This window comes from Thalassophryne amazonica, chromosome 3, assembly GCF_902500255.1.
Source record: "Thalassophryne amazonica chromosome 3, fThaAma1.1, whole genome shotgun sequence".
Classification (NCBI taxonomy): Eukaryota; Metazoa; Chordata; class Actinopteri; order Batrachoidiformes; family Batrachoididae; genus Thalassophryne; species Thalassophryne amazonica.
In genome coordinates this window covers 13,120,957-13,135,962 of record NC_047105.1, presented here as the reverse complement: position 1 = coordinate 13,135,962, position 15,006 = coordinate 13,120,957, and the positions used below count along the sequence as shown (strand labels likewise).

Genomic DNA, 15,006 nt, shown 5'->3' with positions numbered 1-15,006 from the left:
CCGGAAAAGATGCCCGAGCCACTTCAGTTGGCTCCTTTCGACGTGGAGGAGCAGCAGCTCGAGCTCCTCCCGAATGGAGCTTGGAGTATAGTATATACGTATGTACTGATCATTTCTAGCAATGACTGAACCGAGACTAATAGAAATATTGAAACTCTGATCTATAACCATACCTAAAATGATAAAAATTTCACAAAAAAGACCACTTTTAAATTTTGATGGTTATGTCACACTTTGGCTTCATTATTTATGAACTAACTAGGCCTTTTGCGAATCTGGATGAAATTTTTGAACCGTTCGAAAATTTTAGAAAATTCTATTTATTGTTTTTTTCTTATAATGAACAAAAACAGAAGAACAAAAGAACAAACCCCCTCCCCACTGCACCAGTGATTTACAAACAACAACAAAAAAATATTGATCTGCAGTAAGACAGCAGACAAACCAAAGCAAAATAAATAAATACATAAATAAATACACTAAATAATTTTGAAAACAGATAAGCAAACAGACAAATAGAAAGATAGGGTGAAAAATTAAAATAAATAAATAAAAATCATCAACATTACAGTCCTGGTTGTTTCAAAGATTCAATGAGACATCCTTCTTCTTGACAACAACACAGAAAAGACTCCGATTACAACAACTGACACATCCTAACCATCAGACAATCAAAACAGAGTCCATTTCTCCAACTGTCCTCAGAACTGGTTGCCAAACAGTCCTAAATTTTTTTGAGTTGCCCTGTAAAGAGTAACAGATGTGCTCCAAGGTCAGATGATACATGAGATCGGCAATCCAATGTTTAAATGTGGGCGGAGATTTATCCTTCCATTTTGTAAGAATTAATCATCTTGCCAACAGAGTTGCAAACGCAATCATTGCTTTACTCCCAGCATTTAGTCTCAGTTTGGATGATGTCACCCCAAAGATTATTGTGACAGTGGATGGTTCAATGTGAGTTTTTAACACAAGTGAGAAGAACTTAAAGATTGACTTCCAAAATTCGGCCAGCTTTGAGCAACTCCAGAACATATGAGTTAGAGTGCCAGACTCTGAACAACAACGGTCACATGTATCATCCAAATTATGTTGTATTTGAGCAAGTTTGACCTTAGACCAATGTAGGCGTGTAGGGTTTTAAATTGAATAACCCTATGTCTTTGACAAATTGAGGATAGGTGTATAACATCAAGCGCATCTTGCCACTTGTCATCAGACATTACTATATTTAGTTCCTCTTCCCACTTAGATTTCAATATGTCTAAGGGTTTTAAATTATCTGAGCTAATTAATGAGTACACTTTGCCAATAGTTTCTTTGAGCCGGGGGGGCATCCTGAAGATTTTATCTGATAGAGATTCTACTGGAAGTGATGGGAAACATTTGATATTAGTTGAAATAAAACTACGGAGCTGGAGATATCTAAAAAAATGTGAGCGAGGAATACCGTACTGCATTACTAAGTATTCAAAAGTCACAAAAGTACCATTCAAATACAAATCTGAACCGTTCGAAAATTTGACCCTGATTTCAAAACTGGTGCAGATGATGGCCGTAACTACTAGGTACTCTGTGCCAAGCTTCTTCTAAATTGGGGATGGTTCTTCTAAATATAGGTTTTCTTCCTGGTTGGTTGCCATGCCAAACCTGGTGAGTTCTGGGGTGTGATGGATGCAGTAATGGGCTGGTGGATTCCACCTCATGCCCAGTGGGCACTGGGATAGTTTCCAGCTCCCCTGTGACCCTTGAGTGAAATAAGTGGGTATAGAAAGTGGATGAATGATTGAAGGATTTTGGGTATTTCTGTTTTTTTTTCTCACATACCAATTCCATTGTGTGAATGTTCCTAATGGTTAGTAGTTCATTGCTCATTTCAAAGACAGGATGTCCTCACATTATTGGTATCATAAAATAGTTTTAAGATGACAAAAATATATTTTTTGTCAACATTACTTATGGGATAATCTATTCCCCCAGCAAAATGACTCATCACTGCAGGCCCACTTCTTACAACAAATCAAGGAAATAAAATTATCCATTAAAAACGCCAATGGAAATTTCATCTTTTGCTGAGATTCTAATAGCCACAGGCAATCAATATACTGTGCTGTAATAAATGATATATGTAGTCAGACCTTGGCTAATGACACAAAAGGGAACTTGTCCATCTCAAGCTCTGTTTCTTCTCCACTTTGTCCATTAAGTTGACCCTTCAGTATCCGTGCAGCTGTCACGGTGGGAACGCCCATGCCTGAACACCAAAGAAAGAAAATGTCATTCAAACAAAATAATAATCTTGAAATTAGGACATCATTTGGCTCTTCTAGTACTGTCTCTAGAACAGAAATAAATCCAGGAGAATACTGTCAAGGTCAAGTTGGATCTTTGTCAGTAGAAACCTGCTGTGCGTTATTAAGGACGGAGAGGCTTAGAGGTGCACGTGAGGAACAGTTGTGTTGTCCCTGTTATTTTCTCAGCATGTGGCAGTGTTTGGGTCACCTGCTCTACTTTAATCAGACCAGAATCCAGCGATGGGATGCTTCCTGTTATTGCCTGTGCTAACATGAACGTGCACACTGCGCTGTGGATGAATGCCATGTTGTGCCTACAGTGCAAATGCAGGGACAGCAGAGGCCCAGTGCAGGACAAAAGTTATTGTGTGACCAGAAAACAACCCAGCACAACCACAAGCCCAGCAATCTGGTGGCCACACGGTTGTTTTGTTTCTTGTTAATCTTTCATTTTGCACGTTGGAAACATGAAGAATCTCATTCATCTTCTGTTGTAAAAGCTGCAATTCTGCAGCATCTGGATGCCCTGGGAACATTAGTTAATGCTGTGACAGAATCTGATCACTTGAGAGAAGAAGAGGAACACAGAAGGAGGCAAGCTATTGCAAGAAAAAGAAGTGTGTGGGTGAAACCTTAGATCTAGCGCAGGCTCCTGCATAGACAATATGAAAAGATGATAAAAGAGCTGCATGCCGAGGGCGTTTCAGCATTTGCCAACTTCATGCCGCTGGAGCCGCCAGCCTTCCTTGAGCTTTTAACATGAATGGCACTGAGGATTACCAAACAAGATACGAACTACAGGAAAGCCCTTGAACCAGGGCTGAGGTTCCTGGCTACTGGAAACAGCTACAAGTCACACCTATGCTGTTAGGCAAAGGGAATGGGTTAGGACCAGTTCTAGATTCGTAACGTAATTTACATTTAAGCTTTGTTTTAGGTTTGTACTATTTGAATGTATCAATTTCATAACAGTATTTGTCACTTTGTAATGACACTCTATGTACCCTTAAAAGTACACAAAAACAATTCATCAAGAAACATTCAAATGACAATAGTTAATGCAGAGCAAAATCAAATAAATAGTTTTCCTAAATGTCCAAAAGCTTGCAAAGTCTCACTTGTCTCTTTAAATGTTCTGTAATCCAATGCAGAATCCTTTTGTTTCTACCTAAACCTTTGTCCGGTAATGAGTAAGGTTCTGATGCTCAACGGCAGCACATGCGCCTTGTGCAGCTCTGTTGATTGATCCAGGGATTTGTCTGTTGGGTAGCTCGCCTTGCTGTCAGCTCAGGTCCGAGTCCAAGTCTAGGAAATGGGGTGGTTCTTGGTGGAGTAAGAAACCTGGCCTGCCAAACAGGCCAAAAAACCCCAACTCTTAGTACAAAAGAAAATAAATCTGGGATAAAACCTAAATCAAGCCGCTTCACAAGCTGCGGTTGCTAGGTAACCACAGGTAACTGTCTCTTAACAGTAAACTAGTTGCTTACAGTTACATAAAAATAAAGTTTCTCTTCACATAAAATACATTTACAGAGTAACCTTCACAGTAGAAAATAAAAGAGCAAATAATGTTTAGTTACCGTTTCTCTGCTCACCTCAGTCTCAGACGGAGGTTTAAGTGTCTCTTTTTAAGCAGTGCAGCAACAACTGCTAATCAGAGATGCATATTAACGTTAGCTACTTAACAGAAAACTTAGAGAAAAGCGGTATTCCTTAAACGAAACTCACCAAATTGCCTCCGGAAGGCTACTTAAAAACCAGAGTGCACTCCTCCTCCTTACAGGCCAGGTTTACGTTTTCACCAAACTTTAGTAGTTTTCTGAGTGCCTTTGATAGCAAACCGCTGCTCTGCGTCTCTCTGCTGGCTGCGGGTGCACTGGGCCTCGGCAGGTGGGGGAGGGGCATGCTCTGGGTTAACGTTTCTCTCGTTACTATTTCTTTTTTAAATAAAATAATAACTTATGAATTATTTATGCAGTCTATTTATGTATCATTTAGTTTTTAACTGTTTTTAAGTGCACATTTTAATTATGTATTTATTCATATTTATTAGATCCATATTTGTAATGGGGGTTACAATATGGATTTTGAGTTGCTCACAACACCATCAGTGTGTTTGTACCACAGGTGTGCCAGACCATAATCGAGTAGTTATCTGATGAAGTTCACATGTGTCCAGATACTCCAGAGGGATGGAAACAAGTGGCACATCATTTCTAAAACTGCTGGAATTTCCCTCACTGTGTGGCTGCCACCGATGGCAAGCATGTTGCCATCAAGAAGCCTGGAAAGAGTGGCAGCTTATTCTACAATTACAAAGGATCTTTCTCTATTGTGCTACTTGCAGTTGTAGATGCTCAATACAAATACATGAAAATTCAGTAAGGTATATCTTATATATTATAGTCCAATTATAAGGTGGAACTATGCCAAGTATGTAATATACAAACAGTATATGGAACATATACGAAGATTTCCAGGCACGAATAAACGTGTCATATCAGAACTTAACCTAAACCAGTCTGCCGGGGTAATGAAACCACCAAGCACAGAACTGGAAGTTAAGTAGCTACATGAAAATTCAGTAAGGTGTATCTTATATATTATATTCCAATGTATGCGGTCATTGGATGGACTCTGATGGATGGCTCTGATGCTGGTGTGTTCAACGAAAGCACTTTCAAGGCAGCAATTCAGGCAGGTCACCTGAACCTGCCTGAAGCAAACCTTCTGCATCACGATGACCAGCCACTGGAATACTTCCTTGTGGAAGATGATGCTTTTGCTCTCAGGACTTGGCTCATGAAGCCTCTCCCGGTTCTCAACATGACACAAACAGAAAGTCTACAACTAGAAGAGTTGAGAATGCATTCGGCCTTCTGGCAGCTCAGTTCCGCTGCCTTCTCATCACTTTGCCTCTAACTCCAGACAGGGTCATCAAAATCACCCATGCATGCTGTGTCCTCCATAACTTCCTGCGACTCAAAAACCCTACAATTGATGTTGCTACACTGAACCAGGAGGCTCCACTGCACAATCAAGAAATATTCCCAGGGTCATGGAGACAGGATGCCCAGCTGTCAGACATGGAGCAACTTTATCATGGCAACACAAGCAGAGCAGCCAAGGAGCAAACAAACTACCTTGTGGAGTATTTCAGCTTCTCTGTAAGGGAGCGTGCACTGGCAAGATGATCTACTGATTATGATTAGACTGACTGTGACCTTCAATCTCCTGCCAATGAAAATGCTGTGAAATGCAAATGAATTGACGGCCTTCTGTAATCTGCGATCTTTAAAGTAAAAAAAAACTCTGTGAATTAAAAAATGAATAACAACCTTCTGTAATCTGTGACCTTTAAAGTTACATAAAAATGCGTGGAATAAAAATGGAATAATAACCTTCTGTAATCTGTGACCTTTAAAGTTACATAAAAATGCGTGGAATAAAAATGGAATAACAACCTTCTGTATTCTGTGACCTTTCAAGTAAAAAAAAACAGGTCTGTGAATTAAAAATTGAATAACAACCTTCTGTAATCTGTGACCTTTCAAGTAAATTAAAAATATGTTAAATAAAAATTAACAACCTTCTGTAATCTGTGACCTTTAAAGTTACATAAAAATGCGTGGAATAAAAATGGAATAACAACCTTCTGTAATCTGTGACCTTTCAAGTAAAAAAACAGGTCTGTGAATTAAAAATTGAATAACAACCTTCTGTAATCTGTGTCCTTTCAAATAAATTAAAAATATGTTAAATAAAAATGAACAACCTTCTGTAATCTTTGACCTTTAAAGTAAATTAAAAACACTGTTAAATAAAAATTAACAACCTTCTGTAATATTTGGCCTTTAAATTTCTGCAAAATGACACACTGTTAAACTGCAGCAAACAGTGTCCTTCATTCTTCTGCCAATGAAAATGCTGTGAAATGCAAACGAATTGACGGCCTTCTGTAATCTGTGACCTTTAACGTAAACTAAAAATATGTGAAATAAAAATTAGCCTTCTGTAATCTTTGACCTTTAAATTTCTGCAAAATGAAACTGTTAAATTGTAACAAATTGATAACCTTCAGCAAACTGTGACCTTCATTCTCCTGCCAGTGAAAATTCTGCAAAGTTCAAATGAATTGACAGTCTTCTGTAATGTGTAACCTTTAAAGTTAAATAAAAATCTGTGTAGTACAAATGGAATAACAGCCTCCTGTGACCTTTAAACTCCTGCACAATGAAACTCTGCAAAATACAAATGAAATAGCGACATTCTTCAACATGTGACCTTGAAATTCCTGCAGAATCAGACTGTGCAAAATACAAACAAAGTGATGACCTTCACAAAAAGGTGACACCCAAACAAAACACAACAAGACTGCTAGTACTACACTACTAATACACATAACTGTCAGATCTGCATAAAAAGTGACTCAACTACTGACTCCCAAAACACTCATTCAACATCGGCGTCACTTTCTGTGTTGTGGTCACTACTATCACCCTGTCGCTCAGCAGTTGGGAGTTTTGGGCCTTGGTGTTGACGTTCCAGCAAGTCCAGAAAACAATGCAGACACATTGAGGTAGACAGAGGCAGACACATTTAGGAGGGGATCAGGGGCCAGAAATAAATCAAATGGAGAAGCTGGGTCATAGGCCTGCTGAATCAAATGGCTTGTATGGAGTCATGAGGGATGAGAAATGTTTCCTGGCTGGTCCAGCTGATGAACTAGGCTGTGGAGGGTGAGTCCAAACAGGAGTATTGCCATGGGCCTGTGAATGCTGCGTGGTGAACCTCTGAGCCAGAGAGGAAGTGTATTGGTGGACAATCGGCAACTGGTGATATTGTGGATGCCGGCTGGTTTGTGGAGGATGCTGGAACGGTTGTGGAGGAGTTGTGTTGGTGGGTGGAAATATTATGGTGGAGGCTGCAAGCAATGCACTGAATGGTGGAAGTTCTGCTGTGTTTGCTGGCGTTCTTGATTCTTCCTGATTCGTAGAGTTTTGAAGTGATGGAGCCGATTTGTTGCTGCGACGTAGTAAGCACTCCAGATATCGTTATGCATCCTGCGTGTTTTGTAAAACACCAACTCTGCAAACATTCTTTGACTTTCAAAACCGTTTTCCGCATCCATTGCTCGAGTTAGTTCAACACTGGTGGAAGAGAGGTGTCTCTTGATAGCTGAAAAGACATGAGCAGGAGTAATGAGTGACTTGGATACAAAAATGTTTGGTGTTCTCTTTTAAATTACAGAAATACAGGTATCTCCTCCTCTGATGAGGAGGAGATACCCTCCTTCTTGCATGTCCTTCCCTTGCTTCCACCTGGATTGCTGGGAACAATGGTGATGGGAGGCGTGGGTCCGAAACCGTCCCCTTCGATTTCTGCCATGTGTGCTTCGATGTTCTTGTCACCCTCAGCCTCTTCATCGTCATCTTCTCCAAACTCGTCTCTCCCTCCTGATGTCCCTGACACAAGCCGGCCATTCAGTTACAATGGAACAAGACACAATGTTCAAAAAACAACAGCCTTCTCGCTGACAGCTTTATAGATCTTTCATATACACTTACATATTTATGTATATACAGTACTTTGTAAAACATAGTGTGTGTGTGTGTGTGTGTGTGTGTGTGTGTGTGTGTGTGTGTGTGTGTGTGTGTGTGTGTGTGTGTGTGTGTGTGTGTGTGTGTGTGTGTGTGTACAATAGAGGTAAATAATGAACACACACACACACACTTTTGTGAGGAATTTTTAATAATTAACTCTGTGAGGTACCTGTTCATATGGAATAAATAATAAGTCAGACTGGGACAGTGATATTGGTGTATAGTTATATTACTACACTCTAATGCTCCAGTGCAAACAGATACGACAGTACTCAAAGTAGAATATCATGTACTTACCAATCCAGTGATACTGGGGGCTCACACTTTCTTCACGGTTCAGCATTGATGGAGCCAGCCAAAGTGTTTCAGGTAGTGCACGTTCTATGCAGTCAGACTGCTGTTACTTCCACTTCCAGAGACTCCTTTAGCAAGTTTCACGAACCTGCCAACTTTATCGCGTTGCGTTTTCACCCACGTCTGTAAACGCTGGCCTGGTTCGTCACCTGTACCATCTATCTCCAACTATCTGGTCTTTTGTTGATAAAGCTTCTTCTTGGCCTCCTTGTTGTTATGTTCTTCACAGGCTTTATCATACAGCATGGGATGAAGCTAAACCCACTCCATCATTTCCACCCTCTGTTTGTCCTCCACACCTTTAAAATGGAGGAAGCTTGACCCGCCTCTTCTTTTTCTGTGTTTTGGGAGCTACATCATGCTCCAACGGTGGTGCAGATGATTCCACATCACAGGAACCAGGAGATGAAGTTGCCCTTCTTGGTGATTATAAACTGATCGGGAGCAACAACGGAGCCCAACGGGATAAAAGTTCGGCAGAGTCGGGTAGACTCTGGCAGGATAAGAGGTCGGTAGGGTAAATGGACTGCATTTATAAAGCGCTTTTCCATCTGCATCAGACGCTCAAAGCACTTTACAATTATGCCTCACATTCACCCCGATGTCAGGGTGCTGCCATACAAGGCACTCACTACACACCGGAAGCAACAGGGGATTAAAGGCCTTGCCCAAGGGCCCTTAGTGATTTTCCAGTAAGGCGGGGATTTGAACCCATGATCTTCTGGACTCAAGCCCAACACCTTAAACACTAGACCATCACCTCCCGTAGAGTCCCGCGAGATAAAAGTTCAGTAGAGTCTGACGAGATAAAAGCTTGGTAGAGTCTGGCGGGATAAAAGGTTGGCAGAATCCAGCAGGATAAAAGTTCGGTAGAGTCCGGCGAGATAAAAGTTCGGTAGAGCCCGGCAGGATAAAAGTTCGGTAGAGCCCGGCAGGATAAAAGTTCGGTAGAGCCCGGCAGGCTAACGTTCGGTAGAGTCTGGCGAGATAAAAGTTCGGTAGAGTCTGGCGGGATAAAAGGTTGGCAGAATCCAGCGGGATAAAAGGTCAGTACAGCCCGGCAGAATAAAAGGTCAGTAGAGTCCAGCAAGATAAAAGTTTGGTACAGTCCGGCAGGATAAAAGGTCAGTAGAGCAAGGCAGGATAAAAGGTCAGTAGAGTCCGGCGAGATAAAAGTTCGGTAGAGTCCGGCGGGATAAAAGGTCGGCAGGGTCCAGCAGGATAAATATTACAGCCTCCAGCAGGAAAGAACATCTGCTACCTCCTGTGGGACACAGGTTCGGCGACAATACAGTCCAGCGGGATAAAAATCTGCAAGAACAGTCCACAACATACACAATCTGACGGTATAAAAAAAAGAATCCTGTGTGATTTATACCTCGGCAACAATGGAGCACAGCGGGATTCCTTAAATTGCGACAGGTACCGTGGTTTTGCAAGGGCGTGGCATTGAGTTACATTGAGTACCGTTACGTTGCCTAGACTTGTGTTGAAACTACTTCCTTTCTGTGTTTTGTGCTCAACACAGAAAAATTAAACATTTAATTTTTGGCTTCTGTTCCGCGTCACCCGCGTCCCTCACGGTATTGTGGTGTTAGGCTGCATCAACCTGGTGTCGTCATGACACCGCATGACACAACTCAAAGCAGGCCCGGTGTGAAAGGGGCTTTACGCCGCATCTCCTTGGACTACTGTCTACTTTCTTCATCTCTCCGACTATCCCAAAATATTTTGTCAACCTCTTTCTCCTTATGCTTTCCTGGACATCTTCGTTCCACCACAAAGTCTCCTTGTCTTCCTTCCGCTGTCCAGATGTCACACCCAGTACCTTCCCAGCTGTCTCCCTCACCACATCGGGAGTACTTTTCCAGTTGTACAAAATTTCTTCCCCTCCATCCAGTGCCTGTCTCTCCTGTCTATCCTGCCATCACATTACAGTCTCCAATTTCTTTTAGCTTGGATCTCCTACAAAGAATGGTGTCCACCTGTGTGAACCTTCATCCACTCTTATGTCACTCTGTGCTCCTCCCTTTTCCTAAAGTAGGTGCTCACCACAGCCATTTCCATCCTTTTTGCAAAATCAACTACCATCTGTCCTTGATACCATTATCTTCCCATTACTTCATCACCTCTGTTCCCTTCACCAACATGCCCACTGAAGTCCACTCTTGGGCTGCAGCTATTGAATATTTTTGGAATTGAGCATTCTATCGATTATTTTATCTATTAATCGAGTAATCTGATAAAAAGTACTTTTGTGTTTTTAAACAATAACAGTAGTGGCAGTGCTGTCCCTAAGCACAATGTCACGGTGCCATCATGCAGATTTTAAGTTTAGGATATTTCCTCTCGCTCTGTTTTCTCAGGTAATTATTTTTTTCACATTGTTAAGAGTTTTAGAGCTTCGCTGAACCACAAGGCCAGGTGGTCTGTGAAATCTTCAGTCTGCGGACAGGACATTCTTTTTTTTTCTTACTGCACATTTCATTTGCACTTTTTGTTACTGTGATTTATTCAGTGTTTAGTGTATATTTATGCTGTACAGAGTGCAGCACAAACCAAAGTCAAATTCCTTGTTTATTGTAGATACTTGGAAAATAACACAGCGTTTGAAAAACAGCTGTGGGGTGCAACATTTCCACAACAGCTGCACTGATAAATTAACTGTACAGTCTGTTGATAAAAACTCTTATCAAATCTGAAAATAGGCATTTTTGTTTTTAAATTTTAAACATCATTCATTTAAAGTGCGCGTCCTTTCGCTTTATCTACGGAGGTGGAGAGCAGTCAGTGGAGCAAACCGTGTTTTAAAAAAAATATACAAACACACTGCTTCACTTTAATAGCATAATAATTCCGTTTCAGATGATCAGCACGGACCCTTTCTCTTAAAAGGCTTTATTTTACTCAGCGTGTGACTTTGTAAACTTGTAGCGTCACCTGCTACATTGATTAGCGCTTACATTAGTTATGTGCATGCTCTACGGTCTTCTTCTGTTTTTTGGGGGGAGTGTTACAGTGCCACGTACATGCCTGGCATACAGCTTTAAACGAAGCCTCAAGGCAAAGAATTTGCCTCAAACATTTTTTTGTAATTGAATTACTCGATTAATCGTTTCAGCCCTAGTCCGCTCCTATCACGACTCTTTCATGCTTGGGCACACTCTCCACCACCTCATCTAACTCACTCCAGAAATCTTCTTTCTCCTTCATCTCACAACCTACCTGTGGGGCATATGCACTGATGATATTCATCATCACCCCTTCAATTTCCAACTTCACACTCATCACCCTGTCAGACACTCGCATAACCTCCAACACAGTCTTAGCTGCACACCCCATGTGGCTGAGTTTATGTTTCTTATTTTTTAATTTTTCTATTATTTTTATTGTCCATATATTAAGAGAAGCCTTCAGCAATTTAATTGTATATATATATATATACACTCAACAAAAATATAAACGCAACACTTTTGGTTTTGCTCCCATTTTGTATGAGATGAACTCAAAGATCTAAAACTTTTTCCACATACACAATATCACCATTTCCCTCAAATATTGTTCACAAACCAGTCTAAATCTGTGATAGTGAGCACTTCTCCTTTGCTGAGATAATCCATCCCACCTCACAGGTGTGCCATACCAAGATGCTGATTAGACACCATGATTAGTGCACAGGTGTGCCTTAGACTGCCCACAATAAAAGGCCACTCTGAAAGGTGCAGTTTTATCACACAGCACAATGCCACAGATGTCGCAAGATTTGAGGGAGCGTGCAGTTGGCATGCTGACAGCAGGAATGTCAACCAGAGCTGTTGCTCGTGTATTGAATGTTATGTCTCTACCATAAGCCGTCTTCAAAGTCGTTTCAGAGAATTTGGCAGTACATCCAACCAGCCTCACAACCGCATACCACGTGTAACCACACCAGCCCAGGACCTCCACATCCAGCATGTTCACCTCCAAGATCGTCTGAGACCAGCCACTCGGACAGCTGCTGAAACAATCGGTTTGCATAACCAAAGAATTTCTGCACAAACTGTCAGAAACCGTCTCAAAGAAGCTCATCTGCATGCTCGTCGTCCTCATCGGGGTCTCGACCTGACTCCAGTTTGTCGTCGTAACCGACTTGAGTGGGCAAATGCTCACATTCGCTGGCGTTTGGCACGTTGGAGAGGTGTTCTCTTCACGGATGATGCGAAGGAGATGTGTTGCACTGCATGAGGCAAATGGTGGTCACACCAGATACTGACTGGTATCCCCCCCCCAATAAAACAAAACTGCACCTTTCAGAGTGGCCTTTTATTGTGGGCAGTCTAAGGCACACCTGTGCACTAATCATGGTGTCTAATCAGCATCTTGATATGGCACACCTGTGAGGTGGGATGGATTATCTCAGCAAAGGAGAAGTGCTCACTATCACAGATTTCGACTGGTTTGTGAACAATATTTGAGGGAAATGGTGATATTGTGTATGTGGAAAAAGTTTTAGATCTTTGAGTTCATCTCATACAAAATGGGAGCAAAACCAAAAGTGTTGCGTTTATATTTTTGTTGAGTATATATATATATATATATACTCAACAAAAATATAAACGCACACTATATATATATATATACATAACACTAAAGAGCTTTCTGATGATGATTTCTGAACTTTAAAATTCACTTGTCACACAGAAAATAAATATTACAGTACTATAAGTAATAATTTCCCACCACAGCCCCCATATCATGATGCACATAGTTTATGGAAGGGTCTGGATCAGCAGAGTGTACTAGAAATCACAGCTGTCCTCAACAGGACTGAGCAGATATTGTCAAATACTTTCCATCATCATTGTGGCACTACCTCAGGAGTGAGGAAGACAGTCTCTTGACAGGCTTTCTTACAGATGAGCCAAGTGGTTGTTGCAGAAAACTTCTGCTAGTCAGGATGTTGCTCTTTCTCCTTCCTCTTTCTCCTTTTTGTTGTTCCTCTGTATTTTTTCAAAGATTTCCACTCACATGTGGATCAGTGCTCACCAGCTGGCCAGTCTCTCCCATGCTCTTCCCTGTACTTCCAGCTGATGGAGTAACTCTTGAAGTTGTGAGGAGGCTCTTGTAGTGTTGTTTCTGCCCTCTTCTAGACTGAAAGTAGATCTGCTTGGGAAGTTGGCCTTCATCCATCCTAACAATGTGGCCCACCCACCAAAGCTGGTACTTGAGGATGACACACACTATGATCTGGAGTTTGGCATAAGCTAGAATGTGATGTTGGTACAGTAGATTTCCCAGGTTTTTCAGATGGTGACAGTAGGTGGTCTAAGTCAAACACGTTTTACTCTCTTCCATGAGTCACACTGCTATTATTTCACTTAGGTACAACACTGAAATCAACTTAAATCTGAAACTTTTTTTTCATGTTTTTAACAAGAGGACATAAATGCATCACAAAGCATATCACACCATTTCAGTTTTCACTGCACATTACGTTAAGGGCCTGGTCTTATCTATGATGCAACGTGTTTGGCTCGGGAAAAATATAGAAAAGCAGCACCTTGAGTACTGGCTGTTTATGGTAATGAGACCATGTGCTGTGGCCAATCACAGCGTGTGGAGGGTTTAGAAGTATAAAAGACAAAGTTCTGATTGGGGGCCCTATAAAGAATGCCAACAGAACATTAGTCACCTCTGCTGTCACAATGAAAGGGGTCTTTTTGTCTTGAACGTTCTTCTGAGCATCAAGCGTTAAATTTACCATCTTAAAAACTGGAGTAGTCGTGATGTGATGCAGCTTACCATCGCCAAGGAAAAGGATGAGATTCTTTGCTTTATTTGTATTGAGAGTTTGCAGTGTCATCGCGTGCTTCAGGGTCCGCTGGGCCCACACATTCCAAAACTTAGGATCCTTCTCTTGCTCTGTGTATAGCAATGAACAAACCTGGTTACCTTTAGGAAATATGTATTGAGGTCCAATCTTATTCATATCTTGATTGAATAAAACTATTTTTTTTGGGGGGGATAGTTTCTACGAGGAAACTGCACAAATTAATTAAAAGTTCCTGGGAAAAAATGCTCTGTGTGGTAAATGTGCTAAGTTACATAAATACCGGTAGCTGTGCAATTTGCAAAATCACGACCAACTCTGCATTTCTGTGCATTATCTGCAGTACTCCTCCATCAAGCCTGGGTGCTCCTTCAGCTTGATGATGAAAGTTCTCAATACTGGAGGTATGAGACATCAAGACGTTTATACTACAGCAACTGGACTTCTTGTTGGTCTTCAAGTGGTTTTGCCACTCTTCTTTAATTTTTCCAAACAAAGTCAGAAATAATTGAAGAAGTAGAAGAAGAAGAATAAAATGGTTATCTAAAATGGATATGGTCAGAAGTTGGATTAAATCGACCGATGCACATATTGCTGTAATTTCTGAAACTTGGTTGACTAAATCTATTGAAAATGATTACATTAATATATCTGGTTATAATGTTTATTGTACTGATAGGCCTAAAAAAGGCGGCGGAACTGCAATTTATGTTAAATCTAAATTTGATTCTTCAGTAGTTCTGTCTGAATCCATTTGTAAACAACTAGAATTGTTGGCACTAAATGTGGAAATATCCAAAAGTCTTTGTATGACTGTTGTAGGGTGCTATAGGCCTCCCTCAGCCCCTAGTGAAGCATTACAATCTTTAAAGCATTTTTTGTCCAAACTGAATTATAGTGAACTTCTTCTGGCTGGTGATTTAAACTGGGACTGGCTTAATGTATC

General features: G+C 41.0%; 1 protein-coding gene across 2 annotated transcripts in view; it reads right to left on the bottom strand.

Annotated features, from left to right (window-relative positions):
* alpl (alkaline phosphatase, biomineralization associated) overlaps positions 1 to 15,006 on the bottom strand; it is an 81,079-nt gene that overhangs the window by 28,393 nt on the left and 37,680 nt on the right. For both annotated transcript variants that reach the window (XM_034165860.1, XM_034165861.1), the window contains exons 3-4: positions 14,033 to 14,152; positions 2,139 to 2,254 (exon numbers count right to left, since the gene is read on the bottom strand). In XM_034165860.1, coding sequence (XP_034021751.1) covers positions 2,139 to 2,254; positions 14,033 to 14,152 — 236 coding nt within the window. The remainder of the gene's footprint in view (positions 1 to 2,138; positions 2,255 to 14,032; positions 14,153 to 15,006) is intronic.